Source organism: Notolabrus celidotus, chromosome 4 (genome assembly GCF_009762535.1).
Source record: "Notolabrus celidotus isolate fNotCel1 chromosome 4, fNotCel1.pri, whole genome shotgun sequence".
Taxonomy (NCBI): Eukaryota; Metazoa; Chordata; class Actinopteri; order Labriformes; family Labridae; genus Notolabrus; species Notolabrus celidotus.
Genome location: NC_048275.1, coordinates 1,445,680 through 1,461,662, shown reverse-complemented (window position 1 = coordinate 1,461,662; position 15,983 = coordinate 1,445,680). Strand labels below are relative to the sequence as shown.

The following is a 15,983-nucleotide window of genomic DNA, read 5'->3' as shown; positions in this document are numbered from 1 at the left end:
TTTTCATCAACATATATTGGTCTAAGAGGTCCCCAAAACATGTCTTTAAAGTTTATTGCTCATAAAAACACTTTGAAATCAGATTCTGGTCTGCCTGTAAACCCCTCTTTTTCAGCCCTGCTCAGAACAGGCTGTTTTCTGTGTCTGTGCCTTTAAATGTGAACGAGCTCTCTGACCACGCCCCCTCAGGAAGTGGGTGTGGCCTCGGCCGTCCAAGTTGATCTAATGTTTACATGTTGGCTGAATATACACGGCTGCTCACAGACCCGCGTTACTTCAACCCTCTGAATCTGATCCAGAATCTGATCCTGACGGAGAGGCGCCTGCAGCAGGACCTTTCTGAACCATTGGTCACAGATTTAGTGTTTCTTGTTGTTTTATTTGTCAGCATGTCGACGTGTGTCTTGGTACACAGCTACCAACATGTAGCTACGTGGCTATGCTAACTAGCGCTAGCACTTTTCCATGAAAACTAAAAATCATCCACTAGATCTTCAAATCTGCAGACGTGGGGAGTCAAAGCGACCTTTGTGTTTATTAAGACAGCCTACAACTAGCATGCCTCCCTCCTAAGCTCCTTGTTAGCACACATGTGTGCAGGGAATGAAAAACGGAGGAGGGGTTGAGTTGTATTTTATACAGTCTATGGGCTGAACAAGCTCCGAGCTCTGACTTCCTGTTACAGACCGGATGGCGTTGTGACGTATGAAAAACACTGAAAACTGAAACGGCTGGTTTCAGCACACATTTACAGAAAGGTGGAGAAATCAGAACAGGGGCAGAATGGAGTCTTTGACTTTTCAGGGGGTTTGTAGACAGGGACACAGATTTCAGGGAGAGAACCATTAAAAAGTCCATTCTGCATGATATGTCACCTTTAATGTCTGCACAACTAAAGTGAATGTCTCTTATCTTGAGAATCACATTAGCAGATCTAGTTGCACAGAATTGATTTTGCATGGAGGATCTTCTTTGAGGGATGCATTATGATGTTGGATCGGCTCAGTGAGTGAACATTGATGCAGACTTGCTCCTGAGGGTTTTATAACACACTTTGCAAACTTGTTTTATGAATGAAAGAATGTTTGAGAACCATTAAAATGTACATTTTGCATGATATGTCACCTTTAAGGACATCACACACATGAAGTTAGTGCAGTATCTTTAATTATCAAAACTTTAAATGCATTACATGCTTTTTAAATCCACACTTTGAATGCCAGCATCGTCACTTCACATTCATCAAAATCTAAAAATAGCTTCATTGTGCAGTTGTGGGTGCAGCCATGTGACGATACACTGTAGTGTAAACACAATCAGGGGACATGCATTGTGCATTGTGTCCCATTGGAATGATTAAAACACAGAAACAACAGAGCAGCTGTTTTAGGATTCACTTGGTCTCAGAGCGCTGAAGCGTTTCACAGCTTCTCCACTTTCTTCACAAACTGAATGATGTCGTCGGCGAGGAGCTGCGGCTCCTCAAAGGCAGCAAAGTGTCCGCCTCGGGGCATGAAGGTGTACGAGTGGATGTTTCGATACCTGATTTGCGCCCAGGATTTAGGGCAGTGCATCAGCTCCCCGGGGAAGGCAGCGAGTCCGGTGGGCACGACGATGGGTACCCTGAAACAGAAGATGAAACGTGACGTGGTTGATTTTGAAAGTCAGAGTTTTAACACACTATGCATCCACTCCTCTTCAAACTCTGCATCCACTCATTTTACAGGATTGATTTAAGTCCTCAGAGTTTACATCCTCTGCATTCACTCATTCATTACTCTAGTTCTCTTTACTGGAGTAAGTATGTGAAAGGTTGAGTTTCTAGAGTAAGCTAACAGACTCTCTTACTTCCCAGGGTTTGTTTTTAGAATTTAAAAATTAAAGTCTCAGTTTAGCAAAAAGGATTTGGACATCTGGGCCCGAATGCACGTCCAGCCATCACACAAACGGGACCATCAGTCTTAACTTGAGTTGATGTGCAGAAGTTCAGAGAGGTATGGAGGGCTTTAAAGGTGTGGAGCAGAATCTTGTAATCGATGCGGGTCTTGACCGGTAACCAGTGAAGCTGCTGAAGGACGGGAGGGAAGTGGTTGATGGACGGAGTTCGGGTGATGATACGAGCAGCAGAGTTCTGGACCAGTTGAAGTTTATGGATGGATTTGAGAGTAGTAGGCATGCTCAGTTTGAATTTGTTGGATCAGGGTTTTCCAGGAGGTTCCCTGGACATGTGAGGTTTTGCACCAGCCTCACTTTCATGGCGCAATCAGCTAATTGGCCGATTATTTGCAGTCGTGCATGCAGCTAACGGCCAAATGGGCCGTTCCATAACGGGACGTTAAGACCAAGCAGCAACCTCTGGTCTCAAACTATGAAGCCCATGCAGAAGTGTTAGAAACTGCAATTCATCGGGTGTCCGCTTGAGGCTGGCTGCAGGTTGTGCTTACATACGGCAGGCGTTGTGCTCTGCTTCAATCACAAGATTCACCACACATCCACAAACATTAACAGCAACTCTCAGGTCTCTCTCACATCTACTGGATCAGTGAGAAGTGCATCACAGCTACTGACAAGAGTAATTCAACGCGTGAAAACAATTACTTTGCATCTACTCTGCAGGACGGACAAGCCATAGTTCTGACACTTTGAGCATCTGACTGTATACTTTGCATGCACTGCCATGTCAGGATTCTCCTTTCAGACTCTACAAGATAAACCCCACAGAGTTCGCCGTGTTGGCTTCATGTCACATACTTTGCATCCACTCGTTTATCAGGATTTGTCGCAAAGTTCTCTTTGTAGAAGCGCATGGAGGACACAATGGAGCCTGTGGTCCAGTAGATCATGACGTTAGTCAAGAGGTCATCCAGACTGAACTTCCTGAAACAAAAGCATCCGTTACTTAGTGAACACCAGCCAGCAACAATCACAAACACTGCTGAATCCATCCTACAGTATCTTCTGTCTCGTACCTCTCCAGACCGCCATCCACAAGGTTTTTGTTCTTCAGATCAGTCCAGGTAGAGAACTTCTCCAGGATGTAGGCCGCCAAACCCACAGGAGAGTTGTTTAAGCCACAGCCTGTGCACACGGGTCAAACAGCATTAAGAGCTTAGAATGATGCTTTATAGGAACAGCAGGACTTTTTGTGACTTTGATTCAGCAGCAGTGTGAAAGGGACCTGCAGTGTCGGGTTTAGTAGCCTGGATGTGGAAGTAGCCGGTTTCCCTCAGGATTTCATAGACGTTCTTCTCAAAGAAAGGAAACAGCCGGTGAACATCTTCCCGACTTAGACCCACCAGGAAGGGCAGATAAGGACCGATCATGAGGGACAGAAGCACTTTGAATCCCCTGGATGATACAAACATGTTCAAGTGGAGTCCTTTCACACACCTGGTGAAGACAAGAGCTCTAAGTTAGATCCCAGAGTACAGAGCATGTAACATTTCAATCTGCTGAGGGTGTGGATTTACTGCTATAAGTGCAACTTTTTATCATGTTAGTCTTGTGCCACAGTCTGCAGAAACACAGTGTCAGCAGTTCTTGCACACTGCAGACAGTGTTTCACAATGTCAGGAAGAATGTCACAATGTCCTCTTTGTAAAGAAAAACAAGTGAGATGGGAACATTCCACTGCAGGGATAAGCTGTGGTGTGTTTCTGTGTGAGGGCTCATGTTTTTGTCTTACTGAGGCTTCATCTGGGCCATGTTGGTGGTGATGAGGGAGCCCCAGTCTCCTCCCTGCGCGTAGAACTCTGAGAATCCTAAACGCTCCATCAGTTTCAGGAAAATCCGGGCCGTGGCGAGGCTGTCAAACCCTGGAAAGATACAGGAAGCACATCTGTGGATACACAAACCTGATCCAAACACAGCGGCCATGCTTAAATAAGAGTGTCCAGATTTTAGGGTAGAAGGTTTCTCCTTCAAACCACTGGCTGTTCACAAAGATGGACGTCCCAAAGCCAAAATACCCCCTCAGCAAGACCACTTCTCACAGGTTGCTTTACAAATAAAGTCTGATTGATGCTGCGGCTGATTTTGCACTTTGACCTTGTTATGGAGTTCTGACCAATCAGAATTGAGTATTTAACACAGCCAGGGAGACCTACCTTGTTTATGAGAAGCTTCTGAGAAACCGTATCCAGGGATGGAGGGACATATGACCTCAAACACAACATCGTCCTGGGTCTCTGTGAGGAGGGGCAGAATCCTGTAGAACTCGTAGAAGGAGCCGGGCCAGCCGTGGACCAGCATGAGAGGCAGGACCCTCTGATGCTGGCGGTGTGGTGGCCTCACGTGGATGAAGTGCACATCCAATCCTGCAGAAAGATAAAGAAGAGGTGTGAAAAGCAAAGAAGACAGGAGCAAAATATCCACGTTAGGATAGGGTTATCAGGATTTAAAGTACCTTCTATTTTAGTTTTGAAGTGTGGATACTTGTTGAGCACTGCCACCTGCTTCTTCCAGTCAAACTCGTGTCTCCAGTAGGAAACCACCGTCTTCAGGTGAGCTGAGTTGAAGCCGTACTGGAAGCAGCTGTCCTCTACAGGGTCAGTGTAGCGGCTTGTGTCGATGCGCTCATGAAGATCCTGTTGATTACAGTTAATCATACTTCCCTTCAACACATTACAGCCTCATTATTTACCTTTAGAATCAGAATCAGAAATACTTTATTTATCATTACAGTATGCTCTTATACACAGTATGAAAGAAAGTCAAAATATTAATAGAAATAAGGAATAAAATAAGATATAAATAAAAACTAGCCATCCTTCAGGATACAATAGGGCCTCACCACCACTGTGTGTCAGTACTCGGGCCCTAATAAGGCTCCCTGTTGGTTTAGGGCCATGGGTGCAAGAGGCTATTTGTGCATCCTGATGCTGAATGAGCTCGTCCCACATGTAGCAAAAAAAAACCCAATGGGGAGGGGTATTTTACCCGTTTTTTTAACCCTTTAGGGGGCACTGTGGAGCAGATTTGGGGATTTTTTGGACAAACGTTTCTAGGGGATTGGTGGCCGATGATTGTGGTCCATTTTTATGAGCTTGTGAGAATTTCAAAGCCCCAAAAATCAATTTCCTGCTGATGGCGAGACATGAGAGTTTGATGTACCTGCCACGCCCCCATTTTTTATATTTGGCAAACGTTTTCTGATAACTTTTACTCGTCAATATGTCTACTTTGGATTGTGCCTTGTTCGGATTGGATTGGAGAAAAACCCTAGGACTAGATCTCTTCAATGCGTACCATGCAAATCGGCAAAATCAGTCATTCAACTCAGATTTCTGCGCTTCCTGTTGGGATCTCACGATGACGCCCAGATACTTTTTTGTAGCTCTTGGGATGGTAGGTATGCAAAAAACATTTCAGGCATGTGGGTGAAAGTAGCTTTGAAGGGCTGGCCTTTCAAGTCTCTAGGGGGCGCTATGGAGCAATATTGGCACAAAAGCAATGAATTCCTAAATTTTATGCCATGACTGACTTTGGGACACATTTTTGGTGAGTTTTGGTCCACATTGAGGAATGCAAATTGGTCTTTGAAGCGGCGGAAGAATCCTAGCCATCCTTCAGTATACCATAGGGCCTCGCCGCCACTGTGTGTCATTTACAGAATCACAGAATACTTAGAATTATATAAAAATATAACAGCTTCTGTAACATTTTTAATATCGTCATTATTGATGTCGAGTGTATTTTAGTATTTTCCTCTGTTATATTCGGGGTGAGAAGCTACAATTTGCAACAGGTTACATATGACTGGGTATAAAGAGGACTCTCAAGAGAGGCTGAGTCCCTCTGAAGAAAAGACAGGGAGAGGTTCACCACTCAGTGAGAGACTGCGTGAGCAAATAGTTCAACAGTTTCAGAATAATGATCCTCAGAGTACAACTGCAAAGATTCAGAGAGTCTGGGGAATCTCTTTAAGAAATAGATAAGATAAGAGAGTCCTTTACTCGTCCCACAATGGGGAAATTAAAGTGTCACAGTAACAAGGTAGACAGTGCAAAAGTAAATATATATATATAAAGCAACAATCATTAAAAAGTTATTAGCAATTAAAAATAAAATTAAAGAGGTAAAAAATAAGCATATCTTACACACACATACATATATATATATTATTGGTTCTGACCACTGCAGGAAGAAAAGACCTGCAGTATCTCTCCGTGAGACACTGCAGGTGAAGAAGTCTGTCACTGAATGAGCTCCTTAGTGTTGTTATGGTCTCCTGGAGGAGGGGTGACGTGTTGACCATCAGAGAAGATAGCTTTGCTATCATCCTCCTGTCAGCCACAAAGGACACGGCCCAAAACCAAGACTGGATGGACGTGATGTTTGGGCCCTCAGGTGGAAAGTGCATTAAAGTAGACATGGCTCTGTAATGGAATTCACTGCATGGGATCACAATCGTTTCCAAAAACCATTGTCCATGAGCGCAGTTGGTCACTGCATCCACAAATGCAGGTTACAGATATAGCATGCAAAGAGGAAGCCATATAGAATAGCTATACAGCATGATTCAGGAAGACTTCTCTGGGCCAGAGTCCATTTATGAACGCTGGACTGAGGAGAAGTGAAAAACTGTCCTGTGGTCTGACAAATCAAATATGACATTCTTTTTTTAACCAATTTGACCAAAACTGTTTATTTGAGTAAGACTGTAAACATGTTTATTTCTGTTGTAAAATAAAGTGCATTTGAAACATAGACTGTATAAAAAATGAACGTAGTATCCATGACGTCATCTATCTGTTCCTGAAGCGCTGTTTTGAAGCCAATCGTCAGCGGGTGCCATATTGGAAATGCTGAACTCAACCTAACTTCTGTCAGGCTAGTGTGAGGTAAAGAGGCGGGACTTTAGCCTTTTCACCTGTCAATCAAGTCAGCTATGTCCTTATTTGGGCAAAACTAGCAAGTTTCATATCTTCAAATATAACAAGTTATAAAATAATTCACCCGTACAGAGTGTGCTGAGAGAGAAATGAGCTACTAAGATCTAAACTGTTTTTTGAACCAGGCTGTAAACATGTTTATTTTAAAGATCGTCTCTTTGAATGGGTGTGTATGTGGGTTCCGGTGTTTTTGCAGCCAGCCTCTAGTGGACGCTCGATGAACTGCAGTTTTAGCACTTCAACATGGGCTTCATATTCTAAGACCGGAGGTTGCTGCTTGATTTTAACATCGGACTTAACAGGGTTTCTTAGCAGGCTTTTGCAGCCTGCCTCAAGTGGACACTCAAGGAACTGCAGTTAATGACACTGCATTGGCTTCATTTTTCAACTCTGGTAGATGAAGCTTGTTTTGAACATTTCTTCATCAGTAGTCTCTTTAACTGTCATTTCATGTCATTTATTTTAAGTTTCTGATTAATCATGTATGAGAAAGTGATGATTAATTGTCATCCACATGACTGTTAACTTGATAAACAGTGGTGTGACTTCACTCTCTGCATCTTTGCATGACCTTAGAGGAAAATGGCGGCAGTATCAAAATGGGAAATGAACTCAATGCACCTTGATTTCTTCATCCGAGGTTTCCACTTTAAAGGGATAGATCTTATCATCCTCTCTCAGTGGTTTCTCTCCAGCTCCCCACCATCCGTCACCAAGAGGGACAGTTTTCAGTTGTCTTCTTTTGTGGTACAGGTAGGCCAGTAAACCACCTGCTGCCAGCACTGAACCAGCCAGGGCCTGCCTTTGGACCAGATCCAAGGCAAATAAAGTGTCCCTGCAGAAGAGTGGCAAAGTACCATGAGTGGAAAATCATTGCAGATAGTTAGTGCTGCAAAGTCACCAAAGGTATCTGTATGTCAATACAAAGTGAAGGAATGTCTGAGCTACTTACTTTAAAACCTGCAGTCTTTGCATGGTGCTGTTCCAAAGGTGATGTTTTAAAGTGGGAGCTCAGACTGTAACACAGAGTGGGGCAGAGGTCAGCAATGTTTCATTTTCTGCATTACACTTGGAGAACATCATAGAAGCCAACAAACAGAAACTCTCTCCACTGTTTCAACATACCTGGTTTGTCTTCCACAGACTGCCCTCAGGCTGAGTTACACTTCCTGAATCAGAAGAGGGAAGGAGAGGAATTCACTGGAGCGAATATCGAGCAGGGAGTCCAGACCATAGGTCCAGACCACACGCTGCTGCTGCAACACATCAGGGGATGCATTCACGTGGTGTCGGAAAACTGAGTTTCAGAATGGGACAGATTCATTTACATGAAGTCTACCTGAACTTTCAACTGATCAATTCTATTTTTATAATCTCATAACTGACTTTTTAGTATCATATTTTGGACTTTTTATCTCATAATAATGACTTAATTTTAGTTTTTTTTTTTAGTTTTAAGAAATATAATTTAAAAAATTGTATTCCTTTAGAGTTATTTTATGTCTTAAAATGTTTAAAATATGTTTCATTTCTTTATCTTGACTTTTGCTTCCCATGTAAAGCACTTTGTAACTTTTTTTATTTTTTTTATTTAACCTTTATTTAACCAGGTAGGTCATTAAGAACAAAATCTTATTTACAGTGACGACCTGGCAAAAGGCACATCCTTTTGAGGGGTAAAGGGTCAGGGATAGCAGTAATAATAACATTAAAAAAAAACATAAAAGACAAGTTAAACATGACAGGACAGAACCATCAACGAACAGCGTCAGCAGGAGTCCAGACATGTTCCCAGTGTAACCTCTCTTCTGGCTATCTTTTAGACAATTCCTGTAAAAGGTCTGGCAGGCAGCCAATGCATTATCAGTGTTAAATGGGCACACAGAAGCAGCAAGTGGTTACTTAGACTAAGTGCTCTTGATTTTTGAAAGTACATTACACATACAATGAATTCATTAATATTTTTCTATTTTTTCCTGATAGCTATAAATTATTGTCTTATGATTCTTACTTTTATCCCTTAATTTCAACCCCATGAACAGATCCATAACAGATCCATACCATCCCTGCATTGTCTGTCACACTCCATCATCGCATCTCGAACTGACTCTCTTGACTGCTGCTGGCATTATAATGCATAATATACTGTATTATATTATCTTTGCCATATTATATTATGTTATATTACATTATTATTGTAACTACAACTCACGGTCATATTAAATACCCATATTTATTTGTATTTATTGCTTAATCTGTCATTACCAACCATAATCACACCATGTCAACCTGTCACTACTGAATCACTTTTAATACTGCCTGTAATTAATGCTATTTAATCTAAATTCCATTTTTAACATTTTATGTATCTAAATTATATTCTAGCTTTATTTATCTATTTTTATTTTTACTTATTTTATTTCATTTCATTTTGTTTTATTTTACTTATTGAAACTTCTTCTTGATTGTACTTATGTCTGGGTTGCTGTAACAACTGAATTTCCCCCCGGGGGATCAATAAAGTAATATCTTATCTTATCTTATTATTATATTTTTAGTTGTATTATATTTTTATTTGTATTTGTATGCCTCATTATGCCTTGTACAAAGAGAGCACTGTTTAGCAAAGTTAAATTCCTTGTGTGTTTCAGCATACCTGGCCAATAAAGCTGATTCTGATTCTGAAGACAGAAGTACCGGAAGTACTCTACTTTCCGAGGGACACTTGAACGCATGGAACGTAACGGAGCGCTTTGATTGGCTGAGAGCGTGGAACAACAGCCGTGACGTCGTCCTGGTTTATATAACAAGGAGTGGAGCTCAGCTGTGTTTGTTGTTTTGGGTCAGCTGGCAGATAAACATGATGTGGAAGATTGTCCTCCCCGTCCTCGCGGTTCTGGTCTCGGTGGGTCTATCCGATCTCGTTGGGGGTCCGTTAGAGATCAACATCCATGAGGACGAAGGGGCTCAGAGCGCCCTGAACTTCGCTGTGGTGGAACACAACAGAAGGAGCAACGCTTTGTTCCTCTCCAAGCCTGCAGAGGTGATCAGCACCAAGAGACAGGTGAGCTTCATTCAGACCAATCAGACTTTAACTAACCCTAACCCAACCAGGTGATCCAGATCTCCTGCAGGCTGAGGAGGAGTGTTATCAGCCTCCTCAGTTACAGCAGGCCTGGACTGTGCAGACAGTAAGGGGATTACGTCATACCGATGACAGGCTGATCCTTTAATCAGCTGTTAATGGGTCTCTGTTGTTGATATTAATCCTCTGCCCCCATGGACCCTAATTAATCTATTTGTTAATGACATCAGAGAAGAATGGATTCATTCAGGCCTTCAATTAAAAAAATATTAATTAAGAAGTCCATCAGACTGCAGCTCACACTGAATGCTGCTGCTCATAGACCACATCACAAAGTAGACCACATCACTCCAGTTCTTAGATCTCTACACTGGCTTCCTGTCTGTCAGAGAATAGACTTTAAAATCCTGCTGATGGTTTATAAAGACATGAATGGTTTAGGCTGATCTGCTGCTACTGTATGAACCATCAGGACCTCTGAGGTCCTCAGGTCCTGGTCTGCTTTCAGTCCCTAGAGTCAGAAGGAAACATGGTACAGGTCTGCTCCAACTCTCACCTCTTTTTAAATCAAAGATTAAGACCTTTTTATTTCCCACTACCTTCCTATCTTAGCTCATTTTAACTCACTTTAAATAAAAAATGTAATTTTTAATATATTTCTAATTTTCCTTTTCTTTTCTGTTTTATTATATTTGTCTTTTTAATTATGTTCTTTTATGCTTGTCTGAATGTTTCCAATGCTTTTAATATTTAATGTAAAGCACATTGAGTTGCCCTCATGTATGAAATGCACTATACAAATAAAGCTGCCTTGCCTTCATTAAGCTTCCACTGACTGTGCTTCCACTCACAGGGACATACAGTCTTTAAAGCTGCTGTTGGTAGTCATAGAGTAAACATCTGTTCAGAGAGAGGGACTTCGAATGGGAACACTATCCCTCCCAACCAGATTTCCTCTTAGCCCCCCCAACACAGATCGGCGTGTGTAGACTAAGGTGATTCTTGAGCCTGGTGGGACAGCTCAGGGTGTTGTAACCCTTTTCTGTCCATGTTTATCTGTGGTGGTGGGAGGAGGAGGGAGGCAGAGGACTCAAGAGGTTACAGGATACAGTGGACCAAGGCACCAAAATCAATAATAAAGAAATAAGGAAGAAGAGAGGTAAAGAAAGATAAAGTAAAGTAAAGAAAAAGAAAGAATAAGGAAAATAAAATAAATTAAAGTAGTGGAATAAAAGAGTTAAAGAGTGTGCAGTCATGATTGTGCCAGACTCATAACCAATCAGAGGACGTAGCAGGGGCCGCCCCTTAACCAATCAGGACAGAGTATTGGAGATTAGCTCTGATTGGTCCGTCATAAAAGGGAACAAGGGGAATAATAACATTGCTTGATACAAAGGCATTGGAAAAAAACAGAGATTTCACAATAGTCTCAAATGACTTCACTTACCGATGAGTACCGATGGGTATTATGACCTTTTCTCCAAACACCATTCCTGACAACAGCAGCTTTAATGTTTTTCAATTGCAAATGCTCTTTTTGGCTTCTTATGAAGCACCAGACATGACTCTGTAGTGGAAATCACTGCAATACTGCAAACACAACCTATATTTTCTGTTCCCTTTTTTTTGTTTTAAGTTCAATTTTGGGGCAGGAAGAGAGAGTGGGGGAATGATATATGGGAAAGGGGCCACAGGCTGGAAGTGAGCCAACAGCTTTATGGGCGTGCAAATTACCCATTAGTCCAAATCAGCGCCCATGTTGTCTTCTTTTTAAATCTGAAGACAGCAACATGCTTCAAAAAAGTTTGGATATGGAAGAACAAAACAATGATGAAGTTGTTTAATGCTAAAAGATAAACACCTGCTGCACCAATGCTGAATGGCCTTGATCTTTTTTTGGCTCTCTAAGCAGCACTGTGTAGAAACAGACATGACTCTGTAGTGGAACTCACTGCATGGACTTCCAAAATTCATTACTGGGGAACACAGTTTCATCATTTCATCTATAAATGCACATTAAAACTGTACCATGCAAAGTAGAAACAATATATAAACATGATCCAATACACATAATCTTCTTTTTGGAATTTCAGTTTTTAGAAAGCCTAACTTTGGATCCAGAAAGCCTCCTCCATGTGATATTGTGACCTTGCTCACAGTGTCCTAAAACCAGAAGTAGTTGGTAAATATAAAGTTACTCATTACAAAGGAAGTCAAACTCACTGTGAGACAGCTGAAAAAGAACATGTGAGTGCTGTTCAGATCAAATAAAAGAAGATAAGTAAAGGAGGACTCTGGCTGAGTGTTTAAAGTCTACATCTGAAAGAACTGAACCTAACCAGCTAAACTCAACGTACAAGAACTGGTGTCTGTGAGGAAACTGGTAAGAATATGTCGTTAAGTTAGCTTGATTGTGATTTAATCAATGCTGTCCTTTGTTCCCACCCTCCTCTCTCACAGTTGGTTGCTGGCTACTTGTACACCATAACTGTGAGAATGGGGATGACCCCCTGCAGAAAGAACAACGCAAATGAACTGTGCGCCATCCACGAGGACCCAGAGAAGGCTCGGGTAAAGACTTAATAAAGGGTCAATGACTTCAGCTGCAGGACTTTATCAGAGACTGTACAGAACATGGAGATAGACACTGAAAATAACATCAACATGTCTCCACATTTAGATCCAAAACATCATAAAAATGTAGAGTGAATTTTTAAAAGTCACTTTTTTTTATCACATTTAGAGGAATATTTCTGATCTTCAAATTTCCAATTGTTTACACACAAATTCTGCCAGGGTATGTAAACTTATGAGCACAACTGTAAATGTTAAATCTAAATTTAAATAGGATCACCAGCAGTAGAACACAGTCCATCTGATTGTGAAATCATGATATCCTTCCTCTTTTAAAGGTGACATATCCTGCAAACTGGACTTTTTAATGGTTCTCTCCCTGAAATCTGTGTCCCTGTCTACAAACCCCCTGAAAAGTCAAAGACTCCATTCTGCCCCTGTTCTGATTTCTCCACCTTTCTGTAAATGTGTGCTGAAACCAGCCGTTTCAGTTTTCAGTGTTTTTCATACGTCACAACGCCATCCGGTCTGTAACAGGAAGTCAGAGCTCGGAGCTTGTTCAGCCCATAGACTGTATAAAATACAACTCAACCCCTCCTCCGTTTTTCATTCCCTGCACACATGTGTGCTAACAAGGAGCTTAGGAGGGAGGCATGCTAGTTGTAGGCTGTCTTAATAAACACAAAGGTCGCTTTGACTCCCCACGTCTGCAGATTTGAAGATCTAGTGGATGAGTTTTTAGTTTTCATGAAAAAGTGCTAGCGCTAGTTAGCATAGCCACATAGCTACATGTTGGTAGCTGTGTACCAAGACACACGTCGACATGCTGACAAATAAAACAACAAGAAACACTAAATCTGTGACCAATGGTTCAGAAAGGTCCTGCTGCAGGCGCCTCTCCGTCAGGATCAGATTCTGGATCAGATTCAGAGGGTTGAAGTAACGCGGGTCTGTGAGCAGCCGTGTATATTCAGCCAACATGTAAACATTAGATCAACGTGCCGGGCGGCCGAGGCCACACCCACTTCATGAGGGGGCGTGGTCAGAGAGCTCATTCTCATTTAAAGGCACAGACACAGAAAACAGCCTGTTCTGAGCAGGGCTGAAAAAGAGGGGTTTACAGGCAGACCAGAATCTGATTTCAAAGTGTTTTTATGAGCAATAAACTTTAAAGACATGTTTTGGGGACCTCTTAGACCAATATATGTTGATGAAAAAGAGCAGAATATGTCACCTTTAATACACCACCCAAACTTGGTACCCAGAAATATAATGTAATTTTGAACCTGTTTTCTTGACAGCCCTCTTTCTAAAATGTGTTCTCTCTCTTTCTGTCTTCCTCTCAGCCTTACGAGTGCACATTCACAGTGTACACCCGCCCATGGCTCAGCGAGACCACGCTGAAGAGCCAGGTCTGCTCATAAGAGAACCACGGGGGGGAAAAGATCCAGTGTTTGCATTTCTGTCAGAATCGCCCTCATGCAGAGTGATGTTCCTGTAGACAAAGCCCCAAAAGTATTAACATTTCAATTAGCTGCCTCTGCTTTTTAACACTGACCTCAGCTAAATCCTAAAGGTGGGAGAGAATCCTGCGCACTGTGGCGATGTAGAGAGACTGAACGAGGAGCAGCTTTGACTTTGTAACGCATATTAACTGAAACAAGCAAATCACGTTTAGTTGTGAACTGAACTTTTAATAATGCTTTTAAAAACAACACAGTGTTTTCAAATGAAATAAAATTCTAACAGCATGTGAACTTCAGTGAATGTGTCCGTGTGGTAAATGAATCTGAAAGTGACATTTTACAGTTTTGTGTTTTATTCTTTGAGTTTGAAGACTTCCATCTAAAGTGAAAGACAGTTATGGGGCGAAATGTTCATTGTAATAAGCAGTGGTGCCGTATAGGGGGGAAAGGTTAGGAGGATTCTAAGGGCCCATGACTGACAGGGGGACCAAAATAATAATTTAAATTTAAAAAATAAATCATAATTAATATTTCATTCAGAATAAGGTCATTTAAAGAAAAAGCCCAGCCTGACTCGTGTTCATCAGCTGTGCTGCAGTCAGACAGAAGTTGCACAGAGTCCGCTAAAGGCGGCTAAAATGTCTGGAAAGACAAAGTCTGGGTCCCAGAAAAGGAGGGAAAGAAGGAGAGAGAGAAAGAGAAAGATATATATATATATAGAGAGAGAGAGAGAGGAGAGAGAAGAAAGGGTGACAGTATGTCACCCAGTTTTCCTCCAGTAAAAGTTGTGATAGTCTTTGAGTGGTTCAAATCAACCTGTTTGCTAGTTTGATGTCCACAAAGAGATGAACTACATTTGAGCTAATTCTACTAAATGGGTTTCCCCGCCCTCCCTGCCAGACTCAGCAGCTGATATGTCAGCAGGTCTCCCCACAGCTCCCCCCAACCCAATGAACAAGAAGGTGAGCAACGTAGCATGTCAATTAGCATTATTGAAGGGGGTCTGTGGGAATCTCTTGTTTCTCTCTCTATCTGTACTATTACAAAAGCCTATAAAAACAAAGCTAATGCTAAGCTACATAAGCTACAGCCTATAGTTTGTTTTGGATGCTTGGCAGGTTGAAGCATTGAGTGATTTAGTCTGTTTTAATGTCACAGAGATTACTTAAATAATAACTTACAATCAGATATTTTGATGCTGGCTGAATTTTGGGCAATTTGTTAAAGTAGCTTTAACCTCTTAATAATTCTAATTAATAAACTTGAACACAATAAAGTATCAAATGTAGCGTTGCTGATACAGAACAGCATTATAGATCCATTATTCTGCCTGATTAAGTGCTGCTCTTTTCTGTTGTGCATTCATTATTAAAGGCTGTTGTAACTTTGATTATGATGTTTTTATAAATGGTATATTACAAGACATATATGGGGCCTAATGTGGTATTTTTTCATGGGGCCCAAAAGCCCTGGCGGCGCCCCTGGTAATAAGTTGTGATGTAAGAAAAAAAAACACACCTGGAGGAACACCTCCCAGCTCAGCTGATGATGTTAAGTTGCAACAGGTTAGTAACATGACTGGGTATAAAAAGGACAAAAACCATATAAACTACTGAGTGTTTTTCTCTGTGCATAAAGTAAACAATCTATCTAATATAACCATAATAACAAATGTTCCTCCAATGGGTGATCAGTACGGTATTTTTGTTATCTTTACTTATCTTCAATTATTTTCATAGACTATTACATGGAACATTTTTCAATATTAAAATGTTAAAAAAAGATTTAATCCATCGACCCTTTACATCCAAATTAAATTTAAAGATTTTGATATATATCCTTTTAATTTCAAACCGACTTTAATTTCTTGACACAGTTTTGTGAAAAAGTTTGAACAGAAGATTTGGAATTTCAAAATAAATGTATATGCTAAATTTGCAATGGTTTTTATTTTGAAATTCCAAA

The 15,983-nt window shown here is 41.2% G+C and overlaps 2 protein-coding genes across 2 annotated transcripts; one reads left to right on the top strand and one right to left on the bottom strand.

Annotated features, from left to right (window-relative positions):
• Nucleotides 1–1,149: 1,149 nt before the first annotated feature.
• Nucleotides 1,150–9,942, bottom strand: ephx5 (epoxide hydrolase 5). Its single transcript, XM_034681164.1, has 11 exons — nucleotides 9,550–9,942; nucleotides 8,019–8,149; nucleotides 7,846–7,909; nucleotides 7,515–7,728; nucleotides 4,406–4,586; nucleotides 4,107–4,316; nucleotides 3,686–3,815; nucleotides 3,179–3,390; nucleotides 2,970–3,078; nucleotides 2,752–2,877; nucleotides 1,150–1,623 (listed from the first exon to the last, which is right to left on the bottom strand). The coding sequence occupies exons 3-11, from the start codon at nucleotides 7,866–7,868 to the stop codon at nucleotides 1,422–1,424; spliced, it is 1,407 nt and encodes a 468-aa protein (XP_034537055.1). The 5' UTR covers nucleotides 7,869–7,909; nucleotides 8,019–8,149; nucleotides 9,550–9,942; the 3' UTR covers nucleotides 1,150–1,421.
• Nucleotides 9,731–14,314, top strand: cst3 (cystatin C (amyloid angiopathy and cerebral hemorrhage)). The gene is made up of 3 exons (XM_034681167.1): nucleotides 9,731–9,957; nucleotides 12,439–12,549; nucleotides 13,899–14,314. The coding sequence occupies exons 1-3, from the start codon at nucleotides 9,754–9,756 to the stop codon at nucleotides 13,974–13,976; spliced, it is 393 nt and encodes a 130-aa protein (XP_034537058.1). The 5' UTR covers nucleotides 9,731–9,753; the 3' UTR covers nucleotides 13,977–14,314.
• Nucleotides 14,315–15,983: the final 1,669 nt, after the last annotated feature.

Coding starts and splice junctions, on each gene's coding strand:
- ephx5 (XM_034681164.1), bottom strand. CDS start 7,868: ATGCAAAGACTGCAGGTTTTAAA. Junction 4,587..7,514: donor CCTCGGATGAAGAAATCAAG/GTGCATTGAGTT, acceptor TGTAATCAACAG/GATCTTCATGAGCGCATCGA. Junction 3,816..4,106: donor AGAAGCTTCTCATAAACAAG/GTAGGTCTCCCT, acceptor GTATCTTTCCAG/GGTTTGACAGCCTCGCCACG.
- cst3 (XM_034681167.1), top strand. CDS start 9,754: ATGATGTGGAAGATTGTCCTCCCCGTCCTCGCGGTTCTGGTCTCGGTG. Junction 9,958..12,438: donor TGATCAGCACCAAGAGACAG/GTGAGCTTCATT, acceptor CCTCTCTCACAG/TTGGTTGCTGGCTACTTGTA. Junction 12,550..13,898: donor AGGACCCAGAGAAGGCTCGG/GTAAAGACTTAA, acceptor TCTTCCTCTCAG/CCTTACGAGTGCACATTCAC.